At 51.3% G+C, this 26,656-nt stretch overlaps 6 protein-coding genes across 6 annotated transcripts; 4 read left to right on the plus strand and 2 right to left on the minus strand.

Annotated features, from left to right (window-relative positions):
- Positions 1-1,230: 1,230 nt before the first annotated feature.
- N7462_009662 (transcription factor domain-containing protein) lies at positions 1,231-5,840 on the plus strand (the record flags this gene model as incomplete). Its single annotated transcript, XM_057081376.1, has 9 exons — positions 1,231-1,728; positions 1,808-1,849; positions 1,985-2,155; positions 2,205-2,555; positions 2,667-2,774; positions 3,408-3,494; positions 3,540-3,650; positions 3,754-4,464; positions 4,515-5,840. 9 exons carry the CDS (start codon positions 1,231-1,233, stop codon positions 5,838-5,840), a joined length of 3,405 nt encoding a protein of 1,134 aa, XP_056930213.1.
- A 592-nt stretch (positions 5,841-6,432) lies between these two features.
- On the minus strand, positions 6,433-8,988 carry N7462_009663 (putative C6 transcription factor; the record flags this gene model as incomplete). Its single annotated transcript, XM_057081377.1, has 4 exons — positions 6,433-7,498; positions 7,581-8,218; positions 8,420-8,543; positions 8,603-8,988. 4 exons carry the CDS (start codon positions 8,986-8,988, stop codon positions 6,433-6,435), a joined length of 2,214 nt encoding a protein of 737 aa, XP_056930214.1.
- A 2,510-nt stretch (positions 8,989-11,498) lies between these two features.
- Positions 11,499-12,092, plus strand: N7462_009664 (uncharacterized protein; the record flags this gene model as incomplete). Its single annotated transcript, XM_057081378.1, has 2 exons — positions 11,499-11,672; positions 11,697-12,092. 2 exons carry the CDS (start codon positions 11,499-11,501, stop codon positions 12,090-12,092), a joined length of 570 nt encoding a protein of 189 aa, XP_056930215.1.
- Positions 12,093-13,522: 1,430 nt separating this feature from the next.
- iml1 (GTPase-activating protein IML1) lies at positions 13,523-19,030 on the plus strand (the record flags this gene model as incomplete). The annotated part of the gene is made up of 1 exon (XM_057081379.1): positions 13,523-19,030. One exon carries the CDS (start codon positions 13,523-13,525, stop codon positions 19,028-19,030), a length of 5,508 nt encoding a protein of 1,835 aa, XP_056930216.1.
- Positions 19,031-19,740: 710 nt separating this feature from the next.
- On the plus strand, positions 19,741-22,260 carry N7462_009666 (putative sugar hydrolase; the record flags this gene model as incomplete). The annotated part of the gene is made up of 5 exons (XM_057081380.1): positions 19,741-19,773; positions 19,837-19,951; positions 20,008-20,071; positions 20,134-21,067; positions 21,121-22,260. The coding sequence occupies 5 exons, from the start codon at positions 19,741-19,743 to the stop codon at positions 22,258-22,260; spliced, it is 2,286 nt and encodes a 761-aa protein (XP_056930217.1).
- Positions 22,261-22,597: 337 nt separating this feature from the next.
- Positions 22,598-26,227, minus strand: N7462_009667 (uncharacterized protein; the record flags this gene model as incomplete). The annotated part of the gene is made up of 1 exon (XM_057081381.1): positions 22,598-26,227. The coding sequence occupies one exon, from the start codon at positions 26,225-26,227 to the stop codon at positions 22,598-22,600; it is 3,630 nt and encodes a 1,209-aa protein (XP_056930218.1).
- Positions 26,228-26,656: the final 429 nt, after the last annotated feature.

The raw sequence follows: 26,656 nt of genomic DNA on the forward strand, positions 1-26,656 counted from the left end.
ACCGAGCATGGAGACCCACGCGGGCTGAGAGAAGGTATGTTGATCTCGTCATAAGAGACATGCTGCTACGGAGGCACAGAGAGTCAAGTTCAAAGGTCGGAGATCGTGGACAGCATTCTGAACTACAGATGAACCTTCTCGATCGAAAGCCCATCCCGCGACTGATGTTTCCGTGGTCTCCTCTTGGTTGCTCAACCGCAATCTCCTCGGCCCAGTCGATCACATTGATCGTCGACTCGCTTGAAGACTGCGAAATTGACAATGCAATCTAGAAATATATGTATAGAGGGAGGGGGAGGAGAGAGAGAGAGAGAGAGAGAGAGAGAGAGAGAGAGAGAGAGAGAGAGAGAGAGAGAAAGCCATGGTGTTTTCAGAGGGAAATCTAAAAATGACGCCGTATTTAGGGGGATTTCGCGAGCAAGAAGACATATTTGCAACACATTATAATCAGACCCGACCGTGCATTCAGAAGGATCACCAATACCAGCAGTTTAACAGGCAACGTCGCCCTAGTGAAATGAAAGAGATCAGGAGCCGGACCGCGAGCCAAAGAAACGCTAGCTATTGGTTGCTATTCTTTGACAAAGTATAAAATATAGTCGGCTTTTATACTTAACCACAATACAACCAGCCCGGTGCTTGATCAAGACAAATGTAGAAGAAAATGAACACACAAAACGTTGCCATGAAGATTCGTGTCCTTCTAGGAGACTCCCATGGGAGTAAGTCAACAAGGGCCTAGTTGCCATCCCATGCAGTCCATGCGATGACACTCAATCTAGCAAGTCTTGATGCAACTCCTGGCGGACCTGAACCCACAGACCCGATTGATTGCCTCAAAACAGAAACCAAAGGGATTGTGATGCTCTCCCTCCTCTTCCCTCTTCATACCCTCACGCTCTCCCCACCTCTCTCTCTTTGACTCATCGAATCGCAATTTGTTTCTTATCTTTCAAATGGATTGAATCCAACGGGCGTGGCTCCTGGTGGCCCGAAGTGGGGGTCCCACTGAGCTTCGCTTCGGCGACAACATCAACACGCCGAGGGCCGCTAAATACAAAACTTGTGCGATCACCACGAAGTCTGAAATGAGTGCAATTCACCAAATCGCCTGAAGTTGAAGTTGAAGTTCTTTTCAGGGGGGAGAGAAAGAAATGTCAAATTTTCAAATACAACAATTGGAATTATTTGTTTCTTCCCTCGACATTTTGATCGTCGTATACAACCAAAATGAGGGCCACCCAGGATCCGGAGGCCCAAAAAGCTTCACCAGAAACCAACTCTCCCCACGACTCCGATACGGATGAAGAGTTGCAGTCGAAACCGCAACCTATCAGTGGATATGATATTCCCACCTGGCGTAAATGCCTCATCCTGTTCGTCGTCAGTTGGATGACCCTGGCGGTCACTTTTTCCAGCACGTCATTGTTGCCCGCGACTCCAGAGATTGCGACGGAGTTCTCGACGACGACGGAGATTCTCAATGTCATTAATGCCGGCGTCCTGATTGCAATGGGATTTTCTTCTTTCATCTGGGGGCCCATCACTGATTTATTTGGCCGTCGAACGGCCTATAACGCCGCTATCATTGTGCTGTGTGGCTGCTCTGCTGGCACAGCAGCGTCGATTAACTTGCATATGTTCATCGCAATGCGATTACTGAGTGGATTCACTGGAACTTTTTTCATGGTGGCGGGACAAACTATAATTGCAGACATCTTCCCACCAGTGAGTCGTCTACCCATCCAATATATAAGGCAGTCACAATGTGCCGCATCCGTGAAGACATTAATCCGTCGAGCCATAGGTCGTACGGGGAACTGCTGTAGGATTTATGATGGTTGGGTCTGTCAGTGGACCAGCTATTGGTGAGTTGTCTCTTCTGTCCCGGGCTGGACAGAAGCATGACTAACCAAGTTTAGGTCCCTGTATCGGTGGTATCATCGTCACCTTTGCTCAATGGCGCATCATCTACTGGCTTCAGTTTGGAATGACTGCCTTGGGGCTTGTCTTGTCCCTTCTTTTTGTTCCAACCATCCACAAGAAAGGCCAAGAGATACCCGTCCAACAACCCATCAACATGTCTCTCGTCCTGCGCAAATTTAACCCATTGCGCATCTTCGGCCCATTTGTCTACCCTAACGTCTTTCTTTGTGTAAGTCGCCCACTCGGCCCGCCATCCAGATTGAAACTTACCCACACAGCATCTGACATGCGGTCTGCTCGCGACTTTTCAATATGCGATCCTCACATCTGCTCGCTCGATCTTTAATCCGCGATTCAACCTGACTACTCCGCTTGTCAGCGGTCTGTTTTATCTCTCCCCCGGAATGGGCTTTCTGATTGGAAGTGTCATGGGCGGCAAGTTATCGGATCGTGCTGTGAAACGGTGGATCCAAAAGCGCAATGGAGTTCGCCTCCCTCAAGATCGGCTTAATAGTGGCTTGATCACTCTATTTCTGGTGCTCCCGGCATCTACGCTGATTTACGCCTGGACCTTGCAGGAAGAGGTGGGCGGCATGGCAGTCCCTATTATCAGTGCCTTCACAGCCGGCGTGGGGTTGCTGGGCACTTTCAATGGGCTCAATACATATTCAGCTGGTAAGCATCTAATAGGTCCTATTCCACAAGGGGTCGAGTTCAAGTTTGACCGTCTTTCTCTAGAGGTTATGCCGCATATCCGTTCAGAGGTGATCAGTGGGAAATATGTGGTCCAGTATATTTTTGCTGCAGGAGCCACGGCGGCCGTTGAGCCTTTGATCAATTCAATTGGCGTAGGCTGGACCTTTACGATCTGTAGGTACAAATGTGAAATTTCGATGCAATTCGAGTGCTGATCAAGGATTAGGCGTCTTTTTTGCCCTTATCGGCGGCGTCTTTGTTTTCATGATCACAAAATGGGGAATTGATATGCAGCGATGGGTTGAGGACAAATATGGTATTGACGCAAAGTCTTGATGATGACGAGCTATATGCTCTTTGGAGTTGCACTCTTTCCTTTCTTTTTGGACGACAAGATACGCATGATAGAGTTCGATTATAGACATAGACAGAAACGAGTAATGACATAAGAAATGAGCGTGAGCATATTATCAAACTCGCGTTTTTCACTCACGACCAAGGACATTCCGTTGATGAATTTTGCGCACAGCGGCTGGAGCCTCACCAAAGTACACCTTACTGTCGGTCTAAGCCGACCACTGCAGAGCTAATGTTGGGTGCTCAGAATCTTTTCCACCCGTCTCCACTTTCCGTGCGATGAACCGGATGATTGGCCCCATCCCCGATACAACTTCGGTTTTAGTCACCGAGGCATCGGCAAAGACGGCGAGATCACCGAGCATTCATTATGACACATTCACGACTTTCCTTTTTCGCATTGGCCAATGTCAAGTGGATTGAACGAGATGGCACGCGGGAATGGGCTGAAACGCGGCGCTTTATTTGCCGAGCAGGACGAACATCGGCAGCAGAGAAGGAAATTTGTCGCGTGCGTTCCAGATGAACCCGGACGGTGACCACCGTGCTGATACTGATAGCCAGATGTCAACGGTGCCATGCCCATAAAATCAAATGCTCCGGAGATCAGCCCTGCAGCAAGTGCATTACGGTCGGTTGTGCCGATGAATGCGCCTACTCCGCGCGGGATCGTCAAGTCAAGGTTAGCGAGAAGTATGGCCGCACCCCAATTGTGATCAGCAGCTCTATTAAAACTCGGAAGCTAATTTAATTTCCCGTAGTTACTTAGACCAGCTGCTGGCGGAAAACCGACGCTTGAAAGAGCAATCGGTTACTTCGGCCGATGCGCCCGAAGTCCCTGGTGAGCCACATAGCGAACAGTATGCCGCCGCCTCTACATACAGCCACAGTATGAGAACAGGACTAAAAGTGAACACTAGAGAACCGTCTCGACCAACAGAAGCCCCTGATGCAACTGGCATCCAGAATCCCATTATCGGAGATCGAGCGTGGTTCCATCGCTATGATCCATCCTCGCCGCCCATCTATATCGGCGAAGCAGCGTGCTCGGCGTTCGCCACACGGTTCCGTCGGTTTCTCACGGGAAACAATGCCACTGCCCACATTGCGCGGACACAGTGGGAGCGTGAAGAAGCCATCACAGCCGCCGCCAATGAAGCCGATGTGCAGTGGCCGACATTGCATCATGCCCGGCTGCTAGTGCGGATTGCTATTCACCAGATCGGGTATCTCTACCACCTCATGATGCGGAAATCAACCTTAGACAAACTCGAGGAGATCTACCAGACAGGTAACTTCAACTGCAAGGCCAATAAATGCAAATTTTTTGCGCTATTTGCCTTTGGCCAGGCGTATTCGATTCGGTCCGACCCCTCCCCCGGGTTACGGGTTCCCGGTACGGCCTACTTTGCTCGGGCAATGAGTTTAGTTCAGATTCTACCGGAGCGGACGAGTATCACACATCTGGAAACACTGTTGTTACTGGTAGGTGGTCCCTGAAGGAGATGCGGACCGTTGAAAGCTCACGTTGATAGTCCTTATTTTCCTATTATCTGAATCGACGCCACTCCGCATACGTGCTGATTGGGAACGCCATGCGTATGGGCCTGACTATCGGGCTGAATCACAATATCCCCGAGTCTCAGCTCATCGATCCTGTGGAACGCCAACATCGCATAGAGATATGGTGGACAATCTACATCTTCGATCGGATGTGGGGGTCGAAGATGGGATTGCCTATGCAGATCCTGGATGAAGACATCCACGTCGACATGCCGACAACCATTTCGCCGCGCTGGCGACACGAGGAAGAACTGTCAGATACAGACTATATGACTGCAAACATCAAGCTCGCTCGGATTGTCGGCGAGACCATCACAAAGCTCTACAGCCGACGGAAGTACCAAGAGACCTTTCTCCAGCGAGTCCAAAAAATTCTCAAGGCCTTGAAAAACTGGGTCGAAACCCTCCCCGAAAGCGTACGCTTGAACATGGAAGACCTGGAATCAAGCAAGAAGCCGGTAGTCTCGCTACATATGGCTTTCAACCAGTGCATCATCCTTACGACCAGACCGACTTTACTCCATCTCCTGATCACCCTCCGCAAAGACAGCGGGACAAAGCCCTTGTCAGAGAACGGTAGTAGAGACCATGTCTCTCAACCCGTTCTAACCCTCAGCGAAGCATGCATTCACGCGGCGCGGCATTCCCACTCGATGATTCTAACCCGCTGGATCAACGGCACCATGCCCACCTTCGGATACTTCCACGCGCACTACCTTTTCTCATCCGCGCTGATCCTCGCCATGTCCAGTTTCGTGCCGATTGGGAACCCGAATGATATGAATAGCTTCGACTCGGCACTCGACCTCCTACGCGCGATGAGCGAGAACGGGAACCTCGCTGCGGCCGAGTTCTACCACAATTTGGAGCAGGTGAAAGTCTGCCTGGACGTATACCGGGGCACCAGTCGGCCCCGGAAGGCCGAAAATGGAGGTCTGGAGACGAGCGACGCGCCGAATACAGCTACAGCGCCAACAGTGCCAGGTCCGATACCCGGACTGGCATCGACACTGACGCTGTCGTCATCAGCGTCGTTGCCGGCCATCCTATCCAGTACGGCTACGGCTCCCATGATACCTACTGAAGCCGATCTCCTGGCGGGCCCATCTGCAACTTCCACCGAGGCATATCCCGTGTCGGCGCGGGACCTGACCGGCGGGTACACGACCGAGATGGCTTTCCTAGAGCCGACGATGCAAGACTTCCTCGCACAGTCGGATATTGACTTAGGGTTGCTGCACCCGGTCGATACATTTTTGAATGAGGCGGAGAATCTTTACACGTGTCATGAAATGTAGGACTACTAATGATTTTTTAATGTTCAGAATTTGTTTGATGATGCTTTTGTTTGATTTCGATCTAGCGGTTAATGATATCTCGGACTGAGTCAAGACTTGATGTTAGTTTCCAGGTATCAATGTTTCTGACAAGAAGCTGCGACCGGAGCGCAAGTAGACTACATCTATTAATAATCGAAAGAAACCATCATCAGTGGTTAGCCGCGGGATGGGGTGTTAGTACAGGCATGGTTCGACTGCACTAGGGGAGTATCACTAGTGAGGCAGAAAGTTACCAGACAGTCTAAGCGACGTAGGTATCAGAGCTAGGATAGGTCCTATATTCCAACTTAGATAGGTCCTACATTCCAATGAATGCGCTTCAATGAATGACTAGATAGGCCACACAAATTGATCTCGATCCACAGTGGTAGCACGCAAGATCTAGAACTTGATAATAAAATTGTTGAAAAGAAAACGATAACCCACTGCGGACACCACAATTCATTAGCACGGAGAGTGTAGAGTAACATGTACTGTATCAACCCAGGAAGGAGGACAGGAAATTCGAGGTGAGTTTTCATAGCGGCATGTACTCATGATGTCCCAGTACCTAGAGCTCAACATCAATCTTGAAGCCAAAATGTCCACCGTGCTTCGATAAGATGTCTACACAGACATGCCAAGCTTTTTCTGAGGAGGGGTCATGGACAGATTTCCTACGCAGCCAAAGAATGGCTTTTTCTAGGTTCCCAACGAGATCGGTAGCTTCGGCAGTTCCGGGTTGAGTGCGGGTGAAGAGTTCGATCAGGAGGATGGTACTAGCCTGCATGATGTAGTGCAGCATACACCACCAAGGGGAAATTTCATAAATCCAGAGCGTGCTTGGTCTGTCTGGAAGCAGACTCAACATCTGGCCAGCTTTCCGGACGCATATTTTTGCCATGAGACCGCAAAAAGCACTAGGAGGGCCGGCGCCGGTTATTGGATAAGCAAGACGGCGCAGACAGGGCTGAGAGATCAGAAGCTTGGTGGCGTAGAAGCGGAAGCCCAGGATACTCCGCTGGCGAGCAAAGGGAAGCACTTTTCCCGACTGTTCGAAGTGGAACTCTGCTGGAAGGCGAGAGAGCCAGTTGTCTGCAGTGTTGTTGAAGTTAGATATCGCAAACTCTACCTCTGGCCAGGATCTTTGGGCTGCTCCGGGAGCATACAAGGTCTCAATGACTTCTCGAGTGAGAAATGCTAGGTCCACCACATACAGAAGGTGCAGAGAAGTATTTGGTGTGAGCGTCTCGGTCATAATAATTTGATCGTTAGCAGGTTTGACCGGGCGTGCGCCTCTTTTCGGGTCTTCTGTATCCGGAGTGGCTTCATTCGAGGAGAGCAAGGAAGTGACGAGGGAATTTCGAACATCTTGGTCTGCGATAAGTTGCCTTACCCATTTGTCCCCAAAATTCTCCTCTTTATACGGGATCGGCAGAGGGGTGGTGCAGAAGCTATCCTGGGTGCTTGGGGACCGGCCAGTTATCTCACACAGCACAGTGTCCAATACAAACAATGCCCACCACACACGATATCGAGTCTCCTTTGAGACTTCCGCGACACTATCTGTCCCGCTCCGTAGGTTGAGGCCCATGGAGACTGCCGATCGAATCGCCATTCCCAATATTCGCCATGATCTAGAAAACACTGATCAGCAAAAGAAAAGTCTCATTGAGAAACAGCAGATCAAGGATAAATGATAATGCAAAGAAGACCCACCTATTGACTTGTCCTATGGAGAGGAGGTAAAATGCAGCCAGGCCTTCAACTTGGACTTGCTGAAGATTCGGATGATCTTCCAACGAGGCGGCACCCATGCTTGATTTCCAGGCACGAGCGAAGTATGCCGTATGACTATAACATGTTTCGTCATGTTGGTTCTTGACCAGTATCGAATGCTTGGCTGCGATGGCAAACACCAGATTCAGAATCGCAATCCATCGGTCCCCTGGTCGCACATTTTGATTCGCGCAGAAATACCGGTATTGACTAAAGAAGAATACCTTTCCGATGATAGGAAACGCAGGATGCACGGCTTGGAAATAGTTATCCACCAGCTGGGCCTCGATGTGTTGTGGTGGTTGGGGAAGAGGGTCATCTTCGAGGCCTGGGAAGTCCAAGTCGTCTTGGAAGTAGTTGAGGGATGAGATCGGGGGTCGACAGGGATTCTCGCCGGCGCGGACATGACCATGGTCGAGGTCACGTTTGAGTTCGTACAACCATGCTATCTCCGAATGGTCGCCCACAAACCCCATAGCCTGGACTTTTTCATCGCGGTTGAAATCCTCCTCGGTGTGACCGATAGTGATTCCGGGATGGGCGGTTCCTGTGGGCTTCAAGGCGGACAGAGCAGCGCCCTGGAGAGATTCATGGTCAGCAGCGTGGCGGTGTAGTGGTGTAGTGGTGTAGTGGTGGTAATGGTGGTGGCTTCTTTCCCTTATGGCGTATATGGATAGGGCCAGGGTGGTAGGGAGAAGGAGTTGATGTACTCCGAAGCAGGAGAGAGAGAGAGAGAGAGAGAGAGAGGATGGGGTGGGAACACGATGGGGAAATCTTACCCGGGCTAATCGGCCGCCGAGTGTCAGGTCAACTAGCTGGGCGGACTCGGCATCGAGTTTCGGGTATAAATCTCGCACCAAAGCTTCATACATTTGCACTTGCGCTGTCAAGTCTTCCACCTGCCTGAGTCTGTTATTAAAAGCCCTTTACAGGTCATGCAAGAAGGCACATCTCTGACACACTTCTGGGTCTTTTCACACTTCCTATCGCTATAGGAGCACTGGACGCCGTTATCGTGACAGCGTTGACAAGGTCTCTGCCCACTGCATTTGGCCTTTTGTTCCCGACAATTCTCACAGGCTCGCCCCACGCGGCCACTGGTCGTCGCGTTGAGAGGGCGTGTGGTTCTGGGGATCGCAACTTTGGCAGGGGTGGATCGGTCGCCTGGAGGAGGACCACGGATGGCTCTGCGGTCAGAGATCGTTTCGCTGTTGGCGGCCAAGTCCAACGGGAGAGAGTGCGGGTATCCAGGGGCTGGCCATTCGGATCGAACGGGAGCCATCCCATTCTCTGCGATGGCCGAGGCCCCCTCGAGATGGGATGGACGACGAAGGGGGTTCCCACTCATTGTGAGATGGTCGTGGGGTCGTGGGCACGCCGTGCGCGAAAGCATACATCCACGGGGGGACTTATGGTTGGAGACTAGTCGATTCGGAATGGAACGCCCTCGTGAAAGAGCCGTGAATAAAGCAGAGCGCTTATTATTTAGGTCCCCCGCAACTTGCGGAAAGTAATGGGAACAACACGCAAGGGCATAGCTTACGCGGGGGTCAAGAGGGTTTGGACCCACGCCAACGCAGCGCGATGGGACGCTGGATGTGAAGGTTCTCTCCCGTTGGCCACCACTTCCCCGAGTCGCCAAAGCCACCCCCAATGACCATTGGCGCCGACACCGGTATGGCTTTTGCACGCGAGCTAGCAGGCAAATCGCAGGCAAACCAAGAGCATCGAAGCGTAGAGGTTTGGTCTGGGCCACGATAGGTAGATAGGAATTGTTTATCCCCCAGGGCCCTCGCTTTGTATCCAAACTGCGCTGGTTTTCCCTCAGGCCAAGGGCCACTGACTGGAGAAGGAAAGGCTGGGGAGTTGGAAGCAGTGGACCGGTGTGGCGTTCGCTGATCTGTGCTATCCGCATTATGGTACGGGAAACTGTCAATGCCGTCACGGCCAGTGAAGAATGCCTACATTCAATCCATCATCTCCGCGGTAGGAGAGGTCCATGGTCGATGCGCCTAGAGGACCGAGCCGCGTCTGGTGCTCCATTGTAAATGAATGTCTAAAGTCGTGACCAGCCATAAACCAAGTCTCTCTGTAGCGTCGATGTCCCTGGTCAGCCTGGGCAGGCTCCTCATTCTGATAGGGCTCTCTTTGCGGCGTTCGGCATGCAGTAAGCTCCTGCGCAGACGTAATCGCCATACTTCGCCCCAACAGCACTGGAAGAAAGGATCGAGTTCTGGCTTCGACATCAAAGTTTGTCTATATCCTTCCAAACAAAGTTGTGCTGGCCTGCTTTGTCCTCAAATCACTGCCCTTGGGTGTGGCAAGGGTGTCGGAAAGGACGGTCAAGACGAGTTAGTGTTTTGTCATCTCCGTTGGGATTTCAGCCACGAAATCCAGGTTCATGATCCTCATCCACATCCTCATCCCTGCTCCCCTTCGATACTTATCATGCCCATCCCATGCACCTCCCCGCTCACTTCAGTCAAATGAACAGCCCTGCCCTCCAAACCGCACCGAGAGGGTAGCAAGCTTTTAGGCTGGCCACACCTTTCTTGCGAACCGGCCCACAGGCGACGGGCGAAGCCGACCATGACGACCTTGAAAGCACGGTTCTAGGGGCCGTGCCCATTTGGTACTCTATTGAATCCATTAGCCAACAGACCGCGGTTTGATACACTTTGGATCGGAAAAATTCATGGGCTGGGAAACGCTGCGGATTCAACAAGTGATACGGGGCCTACTGCGAAGAATCTCGAGTCTGCCGAGTTGGCCACAGTCAGCCGATGGCCTTGATTTACCCCCCCCCCGAAGGCCAGATCTTGACGATACTCTTACTGAACAGGGACACGTCGCCGTGCTAAAATAAGGAACCTTGAGAAAATGGATACCTCGGGCGATGCGGGCGTGGGTGTCAGGTTTTGACGAGAGGGAGAAAACTCATCCGACCTGCCAACAGCTGCGCTGCGCCCATGAAACCAGTCCTGAAATTCGTTTTGAAGTCGACCCAATCCCTTCCAAGTCATGATTACCGTGGTCGAGGACCAGAATTGCGGCGATGGGAGAAGCAGGATGCATGGTGTCCCTGCACCATGGGCACCGATGATGCAGCACTCGTCACCATCAACAGGTCAGAAAGACACAACAGTATCTCTATTAGCTAAAAGGGAACAATATTGACTTAAACCAATATTACCATAGGAGCCAACGATCGCCCCCGAAGCGTTAAAAATACCCTGTTCCGAATCTCAATAGCGGTGTCGCCCTGGGTGCGAACGGGGAGAATTCTGGAATCCGACAAGATGCTTATCAACAGCAGATGCCTGATTGACCGGCACAATACCAGAAAAATAAATTCAATGATTGAATTGGGTGAGAAACCGTGCCATGCCGAAAAATCGCACCTCTGGCATAGTTGACAGCAACAGCCAAGGTGCAGAACACACTCTTGGCATGTCGCAGCTATTTCTATGATACATAGAAGTCGAGCGTACCCTTGGCCGATATACGTTGTCATTTTCCTCCTCGCTGCGCGTCCACTTGACATGAAATGGTGCTATTTCGCCTGAATGCCGTGGCGGCATTGAGAAGGCTTTTGGATGGTACATCTATTGTTGAACCGCCGACCTTGCCAAATTTCGAGGAAACTTTTTGCAGGAAAGGGGGAATAGTCGCACCAGAAAAAGCCTATCTATCTGCTATTATGGGGTGACCTGAGAACCGGGGGGGGGGTTGCTTGTGTTTCTTTTTTTTCACTTGGCCGAGTCACTAGGCAGTGACAGGATTTGGAGTGACCTGAAAAACGTGGAATGAGCAATCGAAGCAGTTTCCCACAAGCTGTCGAGCACTTGACCTTCCAATATGGCAGGCTTTGAAACGGATTTCATGGCTTCGAGCTCCTCCAACCAGCACAGAGCCCGTTGGGCTCTCCGTATTCCCTTGGCGCAACTTGTTGCACTAGAATATGGATTTCTTTGCACAAGGGAGAGCCGTAGAAGGGACCTTATTTCCGCCAATTTGACACTGGTCCTCACGGTGAGTAAAATCGACTTGGATTAGTTTCTTCGTCGGGGCACATGGCGACCGCCCCAAGGAAGTAGGGTTGTCGCCTCGGCCCTGGCTCCAGCCTCAACGCGACCGGGTGGATCTTCGCGGATCCAGAAGAACTATCGAAGTGAGCCCATTTCGATGCAAGATCACTCGTGGCCCTTCATTCATCAGGACAAAAAGGGCACTGAGGTCGAGTGGCGTGAGCACGACCGAGCGAGCACATGGCCCAAGTCATCCCGGGGAAAAGAAAACTGGGAGGTCAGCCAGCGTGGGAACAACCATGATCCACAAGCCCCGAAAATGCCAGACGTACTTCCCAGTCCCGACGGTGTCGAAAGGACGTTTCACGGCCCCAGGCTAGCCCATTCCAAACAGTCCCGGCCCTCGGCGGCCGGTTCTGATTGAATTAAATACGTTCTGCGGGCAACGCCGCGATCACACCGTGAGGAGGAAATATTCTTGTTAGGGCTGTCGAGCGTCACGTCTGGAGGAGGATCCCGTCGACATCTGGAGGCATGGGGGACTAGGACGTGGCGTTGCTCTTGCAAGATGGTGGCGAAGCCTGGAGTATTTGAGGGTCCTGGAGGCGCTGGAGCTGCGACGGGAAGAGGAACTTCGGTCCCAAACCGCATCATTCCTTGTGACCAACCAAGGGATCATTCGGTGACCCGAGGATTCGATCAACTCCGTCATTCTGGCTCGCGGCTCTGAGACCCTTTTGGAAAGGGGAAGGTTCTACCAGCCTCTACTCCTCCTTGTACCTCGAGCTTGACGCCAACTAACGAATTGACGGGAGATCCCTTGCACCCCCCCCTCCCCCAAAATCACTCCAGACCGAGGGAAGAACGGGGAAATTGAAGCTGACATTGCACGCTACAGGGTTGGTGGCCTCCCTTCCCTGCTGGGTTGTCGCCCTGAGGGAAAGACACGTTCAGGCTTCTACCACCCACGAACGCGGTTTCAGGAGGATGAGGACAGCGACGAGGATTGATCGTGGCAAACAAGAGGCCGAACTAAGACCATAAGGTCGATATCAAAGTCGATGCAGACGACTCTTTTCTTGATCTCAGCAAACGGTGGTCGCGTTCAGGACAGATTTTCAGGTAGGTCATGTTTGGGTCATGCTAGCCCTCATCGAATGCTGCCTTGGCTTGTTGAGTGTTTTGCGTCCAGTATGACAGACAACCCGAGGCATTGCTGACTCATTTTGTCTACCGAATCATGGCGTACCCGGTGGGATCTGGGGATTGTCCCCGGCTATAACCTCTCCGAAGCATTGCAGGCAATCGCATGCAATTGAACTTTCTTTCTCATTTATTGGTGACTTGACATATTCATCTGTACATGATCTCATGCGATCCTTCAAATTATTGTGTGCGTTCAGCTCATTTATTATGAACGCTTTCGATGCCACCAAAGCCGTTGAGAGCCTCTACGACAAATTAACCATATATCCACACTCCCAACCCTGCTGCTGCTTTCCTCTGTCGTGACGAGGCCTGTGGACGAATCTCGGTTTTTGAATGAGAGAGATTTGTGGCCGATAGATCTGGCAGATCCTAATTTCAATCCGTAGAGCTTCCCTTCCAAACTAGTCGAGAAGTAAATACCACATAACCACCGAATGGAAGCCCAACAAAACATGTTTCTTGATAATCGCCACCTTGATGCCTGAGGGATAAAGCCAGACCGGAGTACTCACGTGATTACACGTGAGTGTCCCCCGATAGCTTATCGGGCGCGTCCTGAGGATCCGCAATGAGCTCTCCAAATCCACCTCCCCAATTCAAGACCGGAGGAATATGGTCGTTCCTGCCATGCAGGGAAGCTGAAAGATGTCTCTCCGGGGGCCTGTACGGCAGTCTCACCTTAGGCAGGTAAGTGCTGCCAGCTTGGAGACCATTTCAACGGTCCGCTCGGTCGAGGCGTCGCATCGTGAACATGGCCCCACGCCAGACGACCGAGTTGTTCGGCTCTCGTCCGCCAGCTTGACCCGCCGTCAGTGCACCCTTTGGGTCCACGATGAAATGTTCGCGCGAGAGGAGATTCTTCTCAACCAATCGGCATTTGGCGAATCTGGAATCCACGTTGGCGATGTGGTGGAGATCCTTCCCGTCAGGGCATCTGGCAACCCAGTCCACTCCACCCTCAAGCCCGAGGCAGGTGTGAAGGCAGTCCGGGAAGGCCATGGAGATGCGAATCCAAATTCGCAATCGGACAGCACATCTAAGTTCAAAACACCGCTTCAAAGTCGATGCTTATTCGTGGTGAAACCCTTGCCACAAGACATCAAAGCTCGCCATCCCCAGTTAGAGATCTCCGTGACAAACAGCGTCGCCAATATCTTTGGCTTCAAAAACAGAACTCAAGTCCTGGTTGCACTTGTAGATCGCGAGCAATGTGCTGCTTCCCATGTGGACATTGCATTTCGCGATCAGTTCATGGTTCGTTCGGACATGTGGAGGCTGGTCATGTCGGAGCTTGCAAATAAAATCATCTATAAAGGACAGAAGATCATGTTCATGGGCAGTATCAAAGCAACCATTAAAAATATCTTCATTCGAGAGAAGAAGGTTCTATCAGGCTATTTCTCACCGCGTACCATCCCTGTCTTCCGCAGCGAGTCAGCCAAGTATGTCCTTTTCATTCAGATGTCAAGAGAGATGTGGGACTTTGACTCTGAAGGATCCGGTGATATCCTCTTCAGCCGAGTGATCAATGGCTTTTTACCGGAGCTTTTCAAACGCTGGCTTAATTCAGACGCCAAGCACTTGGTCACCATTGTACTTTTCACACGAGTCGAATACGATGCATCATCTAATCCAAGCTTGTCCAAGCTCAATACTGGCCATCTCAGAAGCCAGTCTGCTCCGAATAATGTGCCAACCCGTGATTTTTACCGGGTTGTGGTCAATGATATGGCGAGCGGCCACTGGACTACTATTCTCGACGAACTGAAGAAGAACTTCCGCACATTCCTAAGGGATGTGTCGATCTTGAAAAACGACGATCTAGATGTTGCCGCTGGGACTGGCGTCAGAGTTCCGGGCAAACCGCATACTGCAACGATCGCTGGACGTCCCAGCACTGCTCTACGAGGTAATATTCTCGAAGCCATTCATCTTGCCTCGGCTCATCTAGCGTATGATCACATCGATCGCGATATGGTCCACACGGGTACTTCGATTATTGTAATTACCCCGGGGAGTGGCGTATTTGAAGTATCCTACGAGTCACTCGCTTCCACGACAGAGGCCTTGGCGAATCGTGGGATAGCCATAGATCTTGTGTGTCTAAGCCCTATGCCTCTCCATTCAGTGCCACTATTCAAATATCGTGCCCCTGTTGAAAGACAGACGAGCGCCCTTTCTCCAACACCTGAAACACCCCAGGGTAACATGTCACCTGAGATACATCCCTCGATCTCGAGCCTTGTGAGCAGATCATCTTATCTTTCTCCCGGATCATACCTCTCTGCGAGTCGGATGCGAGAACGCGGCGGAACTCGGCCAGGTGATTGGAGCTACGGTATTCCTCATTGGCTGGATATTTCCTATTGGAACCCTGAAACGTACCGTGAAGCTCGACGTATTCTCAAGAATGACCCCAATGCACCTATTTCGTTCACTGTTACTCGTCCATCGAAAGCTTTCATTCCACGAGTCCGAATGTATGAGATTCAAATGATGGGAGTAATGGAAAGCGAACAGTCAAATATCTCTATTCCCTATCTTTTGGAGAGCCGCGATATCAGAAAATTCCATGGCAGCTGGGCTGGGCCCAGTTCGAACAATCGCGGCCCAACAAGATCCCGCTTTATGCAACCGTCGTCTTTGAAGGTCCAGTATAGCGAAAGTCTCCGACCAGAGCCATTTCTGGAGAACGTTGCGGATCCTAGTGAAATACACACAAGGGGCATGCCGAAGTCCCGAAAAGCTACCATGGCGTGGATGGATCAGTATGATGAAAACATTTTTTCGGCTACCCCTAAACGACGCCAAGGCCAGAAATCGAGAACCAAGCGTCTCAGTGAGCCTGAGATCCAGGGAGCAAATGCACATGAGCGGATATCTGCGCGATCTATCACGCAGATTCGTGAACATCAAACGAGCGCAAATGAAAATAATCCAACTATACGGGTCGGTCCACGGAGAATAGACCCATCAAACACGACTTCGCCGCAAAGCCCTCCTCCAAAGAGCCCCTCTCCGAAGAAGCCAGCATTGAAGCCGGTGGCGGTGTCCCGGACATCACGGATATCTCGAACAATTAGCTTTGCGCTCCGTGGTCTAAGTGCCACTCCACCCAGAGCCCAAGCAAGCACAGGGGTCCATGTAGAACATGCAAATGCGCAACTCATGCCAAACCAAAGAGTGTTGGGCAGCACGTTCTCAGATACGAAGAGCATTGCCTCTTTGAGTCCTTCAGAAACCGCTTCTATACCAACGGTCATTGATGCATCCTCAAGGCCATCGACGCCCCCGACTGTCACAGAGGAAAGTCGACCCACCCCGTCTAAGCCGATTTCCATCAAGGCGCCCGTGAAGAAGTCAGCAGATGATGCAGGACAACCGGAGCGAACAGAAACACAGGGATCTCTTTCCACGTCGGTAGTAGAGGCCCCGTTCAACGATGACAGCCGCGAGAAAATATCAAGTCGGTCACAAGACCATAAGATCGAGATCACTGTCAATAATAGCTCGCGTGATCTCTCAGCCAAAGGCTCCCCGGGTAAAGGGTTGTCTCCTTGGGTACGGTCTATAAATCCCTGCAATACTCCTAAAGATGTGCTACGCAACACCAGCTGGTTTGGTCGTTGGCAGCATGCATATCCTCGTCCTCCGCACGTGGCGGTGGTCAAGTGGAAAAGCCTGAAATCCCCCGCAGTATTGCCGTTGACTACGGAAGAATTCCCCACGGCAGCTGAGCTTGCTTCTGACTACTTGCAAACGCCATACCGAGTCTTCCCGAACGATGATGCAGATGGCATTGAGGCGCCCAAGACGCGAGGCATACTCTTGCGGGAAATGATCTCCCTTCGCCTGTCTCATGGCTTTCAAATAATCATCGGCAAAACTGTAGCAGATGTTTCAGCCCAACCTGCTCTCGAATTTTTAAATGTGTTTGACACTCGAGGTTTGGAACGAGATGGAGCTACAGTGTTTTTGTCGAAGGGCAATGCTATTCATCGTCTCATCTGTATTGACGGTGGAGAGATTGAGGTGACCCGATTCACACATCAAAATTCTGCGATGCTTACTTCCCCAAAGAAGGCGAACTTCACACTGTACCAACCGGCAATGAGAACGATTCTACGCAAGGAATATGAACTGAAGGATTTCAAGCTAGATCCCACCTCTGAGGAATATAACTGGAACTATGCGGACAATTACGTGGCTGGCCACCGGGACTACCTTCACAACCCAGCGCAGCAGTTGCATTTCTGGCGAGTTCGTTACGTGTTAATTCCGATGCAATTACATCCCAATTCGCGACGCCATCTTCAGCCATTTAATGAAGACAATGAGGAGGAAATTCACTTGCTTGGCATCAGCCAGCTGACCCATATCTGGCAGCGACACAAGTACGTGTCGCCTGAGGAAAAACGATTTGAGACATCTACAAAAAAGACCGATGCAAACCCGCTCAATATCATGTATCAGACGCGAAATCCATCCGAGGTTGTCGCGGCGGAGCTTGATCGTGTACTACTTACTGATCCGGGTCTGGACAACCCCCCAGCTCAACTTTTACCCGAATCGGAGCTGTTCGAGAGATCTAGTATCAATCTATCTACATTGACACAAGCCATTCAGGGTGATAAAGGGGTGAGAATGATGGATCGACGGTGGCATTGGAGACTCCATTATAACTGTTTCATTGGGTTCGAATTCACGACCTGGCTGCTTCAAAGTTTCCGCGACATTGATACTCGAGAGGAAGCGGTTGAGTTTGGTAATGAACTGATGAAACACGGGCTCTTTCAACACGTCGAGAAAAGACACAATTTCCGCGATGGCAACTACTTCTACCAAATTAGTGCTGATTATCGTGTTACACGCCCGGAATCTCGAGGCAGCTGGTTCCCTCAGCTTCGCGGAGACAAATCAGTGCCCTCAACACCTGCAATTGGGACCGTGAAAGACTCGCCCTCTAGCTCCCATACTCGGTCTAATAGCTCTGACGAGCGTACGCCGGTCACACCAAATACACCATCCAAGACCAAAAACAAAGTCGCTATTATGTTGTCTAAATCACTGAAGTATGATGTGGATAATCGGAAACGGTCGAATCGACCCGAAGTAATTGATCTCCACTACGATCGGCTACATAATCCAGAAAATTGCTTTCACATCGAACTCAGTTGGATGAACACCACTCCCAAGTTGATTGAAGATACAGTGATCTCATGGGCCTCGACTGCAGAGAAGTTTGGACTCAAGTTGGTGCAAGTGCCAATTGCTGAAGGTTGTGCCATCGACAGGACACAACCTTTCCGGAAACCTTATCGGGTCAAATTGAAGACCCCGCCTCCTAAAGGGCCAGTTCATACGTTCTTCAATAATGCATCATTTGCCCAACCCGGTCCTCCGGACAGTCTCTACTACCAGAAAGCCCTTCTGCGCAAATTTGACTTTGTGCTAGACTTTGAAGCTAGCACTGCATTCCCAGCCGATGTGGAGGTCTCATTTTCCTGGGGCAGGCCCGACTACAAATATCCGCAGTTCATTCACCGAAGCGGTAGCCTCATTGCCCAAATCACAGACGAAGGTGATTTCTTGCTCCTCGCTAACCGACTTGTCAGCACTCGCAGCGCTGCCAGTCGAGACGCGGGCCGCTTTGAGCACCATAACCGAGCAGAATACCGAGGTCGCGCAGCTACATTCGATCCTCTTGACCGTCTCTCGCCACGCCTGTCACCGCTCACGCGACCTCTGCATGAAATCGGCAGTCCGCTACCACAGCCTGGACTGAAGGACATTGATTCTGCAAACCTCTACCGGGCACCGGAGCACATTCTCTATGCCCTACAGGAGTTTTGCGAGGATGCCGCGCAGCTGGATCAATTCTATAGCGAGTCGCACATCCGTCCAGCTTCGACCAAGGTCGAGCCAGCCACAGCAAATCTCATGGATACATCCATTCCGTCGCTTGAGCTTCCTGCCAGTGTTGTCAGCCATCATATCTCTCCTCCTCCCGGCTTGCCGTCCCGTGTTATTCCAGCGTCTCGCGACCCGCGTGACGGGCTAAAGTCGCCGGAAGTTTTGCGAGCTCGGGCTCGGGGAGAAAGTCTGAGCTATAAGGGCAGTCCCCGAAGCGGCAGCTTACGGCCACTCATGTAAGGTTTTATGACCTGTGGCGTTTCGGGAACCCCTCTTTTAAGCATTGAAGGTGTATACCGTGCATTGTCAATAATAATAGTTGTAATGTACCTTAAATTGAGTGAAAAGGATAGCACACCATATACCTGGATTTTTAAATACTAGAACCCCAATGTACTATCACATGCAGAACATACGGATTTATTTGTCTTTGGCCGATTTCATGTTCCCTGTTCCATATTATAATTTTCCCCAGCATCCCCGCTTAACAGTGCGAATACTCGCAATCCCGATTACCGGTAACCGGCCGACGCCACGAGCAAGCCGCATCCCGCTATTTAGCCAAATATCCTGCCAATTCACCCGAAACTAGTTCCTGCAGTCTGGTTGGTGGACGTACCCGATGCAAAATATACCCGAAATGCGAGTTCCAGTGGAATTGTCAATTGCCCCGCCCTACCCAACAACTGACAGCGGAGAAGTTGAGCTACCTGCGCGATCTGGGCTATGTCGGACAGTACTCCGTGTCTAATTTGGAAGCCCGGTTTCGCCGAGGAGCTCTTGAAAACGGAGCTATGGCCTCTTTTCCTTCTGCGATCGGTTTCTCTTTCTCTCATCTCAAGCTTGCAGCTCCTCGTTGCAAGTTGAAGAACAGAGCTCTCTGTTGAGAAATACTTCGCGTCTCGTATAGTTGCCGACTTGTGTTGCGTTGCAACCCCCACTGAGACAAGATGAAGTTCACTGAAGGAATGTGGTGTCTTCAGGTAAGCTATTCTCGCCAATTTATGGATGAGGCAACATAGTAATTAAAACGATTCTCTATATAGGAAGGTGTTAGCATCGAGTGGATGAGCAACGTGGAGAGGCTACGCATCGAACATGAGACCGTTCACCTGCTATTAAACAAGCTTCAAAGACATCGGGGCGATGTTTTAAATTCACGTACATGCCCAAGTTGAAATATGATCCCGTCGAAAAGGGTATTGACAAATGTATAGCCACTGTCACGGCGCAAATTACATCGCCACAGGAGGGAATCATTGGAGTGAAGCTCGTGCATTGGTAAGTTCTCTTTCGATTGAATAACCCCTGTTAGAGGCTGAATATTCTAATATGCTGTGTAGGGCAGGTCAAATTGACAATGGCCCTCACTATCATCTCAACACCAGCACTGGTCATGCCTCTGTCCGCCACGATAAAGAGACGAAGAAACTCAATTATAAAAGCGGCCCCCTTGACCTAGACGTCAACACTGCCACTAATGAACTGGGTTTCGTATTCCGTTCTCCGGATGGCAAGAAGTTGACCGGTCACTCATGGCGCTCTATTGGGTACGTTGCAGACCAGCGAAGCGAGAAGCATCGCTATGAAGACGGAATCTATGCCGAAAAGCAGGGATATATGCTTGCAGAACTCGATATTGGCGTGGGAGAGAAAGTCTACGGCTTAGGCGAGCGCTTTGGCCCTTTCGTTAAAAATGGCCAGCGAGTCGATATCTGGAACGAGGACGGTGGAACAAGCTCTGAGCTTGCATACAAGAATATTCCTTTCTATATGTCTTCGAAAGGATACGGTGTTTTTGTCAACCACTCTGGAAAGATCAGTCTGGAAGTACAATCAGAACGGACGACCCGAGTTAATATCTCCGTGCCAGGCGAAGAGATGGAATATTTTATTGTATACGGTGACTCACCCAAGGACGTTTTACGCAGATATACGACTCTAACTGGTCGACCGGGACTCGTACCATCGTGGAGTTATAACCTCTGGTTGACTACAAGCTTTACAACCAACTATGACGAGCAAACCGTTACAGGATTCTTGGATGGCTTCCGCGACAGAGATATCCCACTCGGTGTCTTCCACTTTGACTGCTTCTGGATGAAGTCTTACCAATGGTGTGATTTTGAGTTTGATGAAGAGATGTTCCCAGATGCCGGTGGATATCTCAAGAGGTTGAAGGACCGCGGGCTGCGTATCAGCGTCTGGATCAATCCCTATGTTGGTCAAGCATCGCCTCTGTTTGAAGAGGGAAAGAAAAATGGATACTTTATCAAGGTGAGAAACACGAGACCAGCCATCTATATTCCACATCTAATGCCATATCCCAGCGTACCGATGGATCCGTTTGGCAATGGGATTTCTGGCAGGCCGGCATGGCCATTGTTGACTTTACCAATCCGGCTGCATGCGTATGGTATAGCAGTTACCTCGAACGACTGATGGATATGGGAGTCGATAGCTTCAAGACCGACTTCGCTGAACGTATACCAGTGAAGGGTATCAAGTACTATGACGGTGCCGATCCAGAGCGCATGCACAACTACTACGCCTTGTTATACAACCGGATCGTCTACGAGACACTCCACAAGCGGGTTGGACCCAATCAGGGCCTTCTCTTCGCGCGCAGCACCGCACCTGGCGGACAAGCCTATCCAGTCCACTGGGGCGGCGACTGCGAAAGCACCTTTGAGGCAATGGCCGAGTCTCTCCGTGGCGGCCTGAGCCTCATGCTTTGTGGGTATATCTTCTGGGCCTCCGACATTGGCGGCTTCGAGGGAACCCCACCGCCAGCGCTATACAAGCGATGGGTGCAATTTGGCCTGCTCTCGTCTCACTCGCGTCTCCACGGCTCATCCTCGTTCCGTGTTCCTTGGATTTACGGCGAAGACTGTTCAGCTGTTTTGCGGGACTGCGTGAAGCGCAAGATTCTGCTCACGCCATATATTCTGCAGGAAGCGCTGCGAGGACACCGAGAGGGGACGCCGCTGATGCGCACCCTTTTCTTGGAATTTCCCAGCGATTTGAACACTTACGCCATTGATACGCAGTACATGTTTGGGCCCAATTTGCTGATTGCTCCTGTCTTTTCAGAGGATGGAGAGGTGACCTTCTATGTGCCCAGATCGGAAGATGATGGGACTGGGAAGTGGGTTTCATGGTTTGATCATTCCAAGACGTACGAGGCTGGGCAATGGTATACTGAGACTCATGACTTTGATACCATGCCCATTTTGATCCGGCCTGGCTCGGTGACGGTGACAAATCCCACACTGAAGGTGCCTGAAGATGATGCATTGTCCGGTATACAATTGTTGGTCAATGGCCCCTTGTTGGCAGAAACTACAATCGAAGTGGTGAATTCGGGACAAACTGATGAGGTTTTGAAGACACTACGGCTCTCTCCTGCTGGGAACGGGGAGGTCGAAGTAGAGGGACACTCGGTGGAAGTTGTTTATGTTGGCTCGTAAGAAAATTCGCTTTACTGTAGTATGGACTGGACGTTTGGATGAATGATTCTATTTGGAAACAACAATTTGCAATGAAAATATTCTAATGGCAGAGCAAAATATCAGATCAGCCATAGCAGAAAGCGTAGCATCAACGAAGAAATGGGTATCATAGTTAGGTAAGGAGGAAATATGCAAGCAAATGAAGAGACAGCAGAATTGAAAATCAGCCCAGGCCATATGCCAAGCAAGGGTTTAGGCGTCACAATGAAAGTGTTAGCGTATGAGGAGGATTAATCGTCAGAAAAAAAGAGCTAGGTGCAAGATCCATCGAACCAAACTGCGATTTTCATTAGAATCACCAGAGTTCTTCGACGTCAAGGAGCCATTTCCGGATTCCTTCACGAAGGGTGTTATCAGCACCGGCCAGGGCTCTCCGACGCTCACGGTCAGCGATACCTAGCTCAGTATCCACATCTTCACGGCAGTGTTCAGCATTGACAATCCGAACCACCTCTTCCAGGGCTCCGAGCACTATTTTGCGGCACTCCGCTCGAGGAACTTCGACTGGAGGGACGTCCTCTCCACGTGGTGTGGTACTGCCCTTGTCTTCGCCACGGCGAGCACGCGAGGGAGATGGGGCTCGAGAATGAGCCATAGAGGAGTAACCGCTCTGGCCGAGGACTCGTTCAACGGCGTCAACTAGAATACCATCGAGATCCATGACTGCCTCTTCAACAAATCGTTCTTCGATGCAGTTCGGATCCAGGCCTTCAATGACGGAGCCTTCAAGAGACTTGCCGTATCCAGAAAAGAAAGTGGGAAATTGTGAAGTGCCTCCACCGGAGCGGGAGCCGCCGGTGTAAAGAGCGCTGGCTGGGGACGGCGGAGTGTGGTTAGAAGCAAAGCTATCACCAACAATGATCTTTCGTCTCAGCCGGAGGCGTTTGACAGAAGAGCTTCGAGTATCCGCAATCAAGGTTGTTGCAACATCCACCCATCTCTCTGACCCTTCCACGTCAGGAGTTGAGGGGAAGTATGGTGTGGGCTCAGCAAGCATTGCACGCTTTATGTCGGCCTCTAAAGCAGCATATGGCCGCACTGCTTGAAGAGAAAAATCTTCATGAAAAAGCTTCAGCCAACCTGCAACATGTGTGCTGGGACCGTCGGGCTCTTTCATGGAATTGTGGAATCCAGAACCACTGCTGTGCGTGGACGCCATAGCATCCACACTGGTTATTGATGTCCGAGTCTTCTTCGGAGATGCAATAGTAGAATCCCCCGATGATGAGAGAGACAAGAATCCGGGCAGTGGAAGGTCAACGTCTACTACGCCCTCCTCCGCTCGGACTGATAATTTCAGAGGAGATTCACGGACCTGGCTGGTAATAGAAGACGGCTCTAGAGGATCGTCCACAGAGCCATGGGCCGCGGAGGTCAGTGTGGCCGGAATAGAAATATTGCCACTGGGCGCTGTCTCGGGCCGATGCTCCGCTTCATCTTCCGTGACCTCCTTGACCATCTGACTCAGCGTAGGCGTGCCACGCATTGGAGGACCAGCTATGGTAGAGACAGATCTCTTGCGGGCGTCTGATGGGGAATAATAATCAGCGCCACCAGTCGATGATTCTTGGCGCGAGCTCCATAATCCAGAGAAAAGACCACCCCAGCGCCCCCCAGCAGAAGGCAGACTGCCATTTGAGCTCAAGGCTGTACTGTCACTTCTTTGCAAGTTCTTCAGCAGATTCTCAGAAGCCAAACTTTCATTGGTATCTGCCACGCTACGGTCAGAACCTCCCTGGCTAGAGCGTGTCTGCTGTGAGGCAAAATGAGGCACCGGAACAGTGCTGCTCTGGGTGGTCATTGAGGTCGTTGCTCCACTGGTGTTTTGAGATCGAAAGTCCTTAGCTTGAACGTTTGAACTTAAAGTTTTAATTGAACGAGCATCGGATCCTCTACGAGCTGAGACAGATGGCACCGGGGTTATTTGGTCCACTGACTCAGATGGACGATGTGCTGTATCTTGAGAAGACACACTCACCGAGCGCCGGTGGTGATCGTGGTCACCCGACAATAATCGTTGCGCACGAGCACGACGCTCAATCGCTCTGCGAAGGGATTCTTGGCGAAGAACAGGAACAGTGGGGGGGCTTTGGGAGATACCACGCACGGAGGCCGACGTACCCGGTCGAAGCGGGGAAGGCAGCGGATCCAGTCGTTGTTTGGAGGGAAGAAATGCAGAAAGTAAGAAAATCAGACGACGGGCAGTCATCTTGTCTGGGCAAACAATGACGGTTCGGTGGATCAAGATAGGCTCACTATCTTGCTGTGCTTTTTGCTGCTGATTGTGCCGCCGGCGGTACCATTCAGGCCCCAGTGCATTGAGCCATTCAGTATGGTTTCCCAGGAATGCAGTCAGCAATACAAGGAAGAAGAAATTCTGCTCCTTGTCTCCGAGACTTCGAACGATAGAACGGCCTTCTTCTCGCCATACACCCCACCGGCTCTGCCCAGTCACCACATAAGGGGTTTGAAGAGCCATGCTGATCCGGCGGGTGCTTCGAAGGGCCTCGTCCTTGAGTTTGGAATTAACAGCAAGGATGTTGGCGGGCAGATGCACGAATGTTTGGTTGGTGCGTTGCATATTAGGCGGCTTTGCAGGTTTTGGGTGCTGTCCAGAATGGGAGTCCACCTTTTTCAAGAGAAAAAGAATCTCGTTCCTAGCGAGCCTCTCCAAATGAGACAAAGTGCGAGTTATGACATCCCAGTGATCGACCAGCATATCCAGACGTTCATCCAGGCTCGCAGGAGGAGACGCTGCTGACAGGCTATCATCAAGAAAGCCACCGGGCCAACGGTAGTCGGAATCCAACGAGCTGGACAATCCGGACCTCGGGATATCTGGTCCAAGGGTGCTGAATCGTGACACAGGCCGTCCAGAGTTTCGCGCAAGTAAAGGTATTTGGATCGTGATAGCGACAGCATACATGGGGGTTTTCTTCTCTTTGATCTTCTTCCGCTTCGACACGTCGGGAAAAGGAAACCCCATTTCAGGCAATGACTCCTGGTATATGGCATTGGCATAGTCATGACGTTCAGCCGACGCTTCAGGTCCCTCTGGTAGGTTGACGCTGAACATGCGGGTTAAGAGAACTGTAACCTTAGCCGGAGGTTTGCCGTCCGGTCCCCGAGAAGATGCCATCAACCCAGAAGGACTGCCAGTGGTGTAGGCTCGTGCCAGTGGGCTTCGGGTAGCGGGCGAGGCACTAGCCACTGTTCCTGGGTCCTCATCAGCCGAGATGATATGCATTTTCGTCGATGAACCCCGGTAGCTGAATGCACTGCTGCCAAAGATGCAGTTGAGTAACCCCGTATCATTGGAGTCAGCTCCATGTCGGGAATGACCCGATTCATTCCATGTCCCTGTCTGTGCCAAAGTTGAGCTCCGGCCTCGGGCTCGCGAGAAGGCACCGGGACCTGCGGGTGAAGATCGTCGCGCGTCAGCAGCGGCAGAAAGGGGGCTCGAATCGACAACGGAGGACTGGGTAAGGAGATTTCGGCGAGAACCACGAGAGAGACTAGATACCGCACGGGAATGTCGAGCACCGGATTGCTCAAGGTCTCGAGAGTCGATGCCAAGGCCGGTAGGGGGTTGTTCGGATGAAGCACGAGTGTCGAGCAGAACGCAGGCGTCGCGATCACCTAGAGCATTCTGAGCCACGATCACTCGAAAGTCTTTGATGGAATCTAATTCCATTCCTCCTCGATCGTCATGTGCACCTGCAGTCGAGGCATTTGGGGAGTGAAATGTTGTATGTAGTGGGTATGCATGGGTATTAGAACGGCGCAGCAAGCTAGCATCGGGAAAGAGAAGCCCGGAAGTGTGTTCTTCCTCCGTGACCGATTCAAGAGGGGTTCCATGATTTCGAGAAGAGTATGCTGCTGGATTCAGGCTCGAGGCAGCAGTGCTGAGAAGTCGGCCCAGCATGATGACGAGCCACGGCGGAACCCGCCGTTAGAAATATACTCGGTAGTGCAAGGGAGACGAAAACGGGCTGAACGAGAAATGTCGTGTAACGATGGGTAGCAGACAGCTAGCTGAAACTAGACTGCATCTACCCATTATCTAATTCCACCGAGCAGAAACCATCATCAACCGATGGCGGGGGAGATTTTGAAGGGTTGTTGGACGAATGGAGGGGGTTGGAGATGGAAAGTGGGATGAACTGCAGGCAGTGGGGCGTTTGGAGAGGGAGCACTGGGGGAATTGGCAGACAATGACCCCACAAACGAAGATATCGAGGTCGAGCAAAAGAAAAGAAGCCCCAGGGCCGGCGTCTTGAACGGTTCTTGAAGAGGGAGTGGGGAGTGGTGGGCTAGAAAGGGTGGAGAGTCGAAAGGGCGGTGAAGATCGGAC

The sequence above is a fragment of the Penicillium macrosclerotiorum genome, assembly GCF_028827735.1.
Source record: "Penicillium macrosclerotiorum strain IBT 26536 chromosome Unknown utg000009l_segment0_segment0, whole genome shotgun sequence".
Taxonomy (NCBI): domain Eukaryota; kingdom Fungi; phylum Ascomycota; class Eurotiomycetes; order Eurotiales; family Aspergillaceae; genus Penicillium; species Penicillium macrosclerotiorum.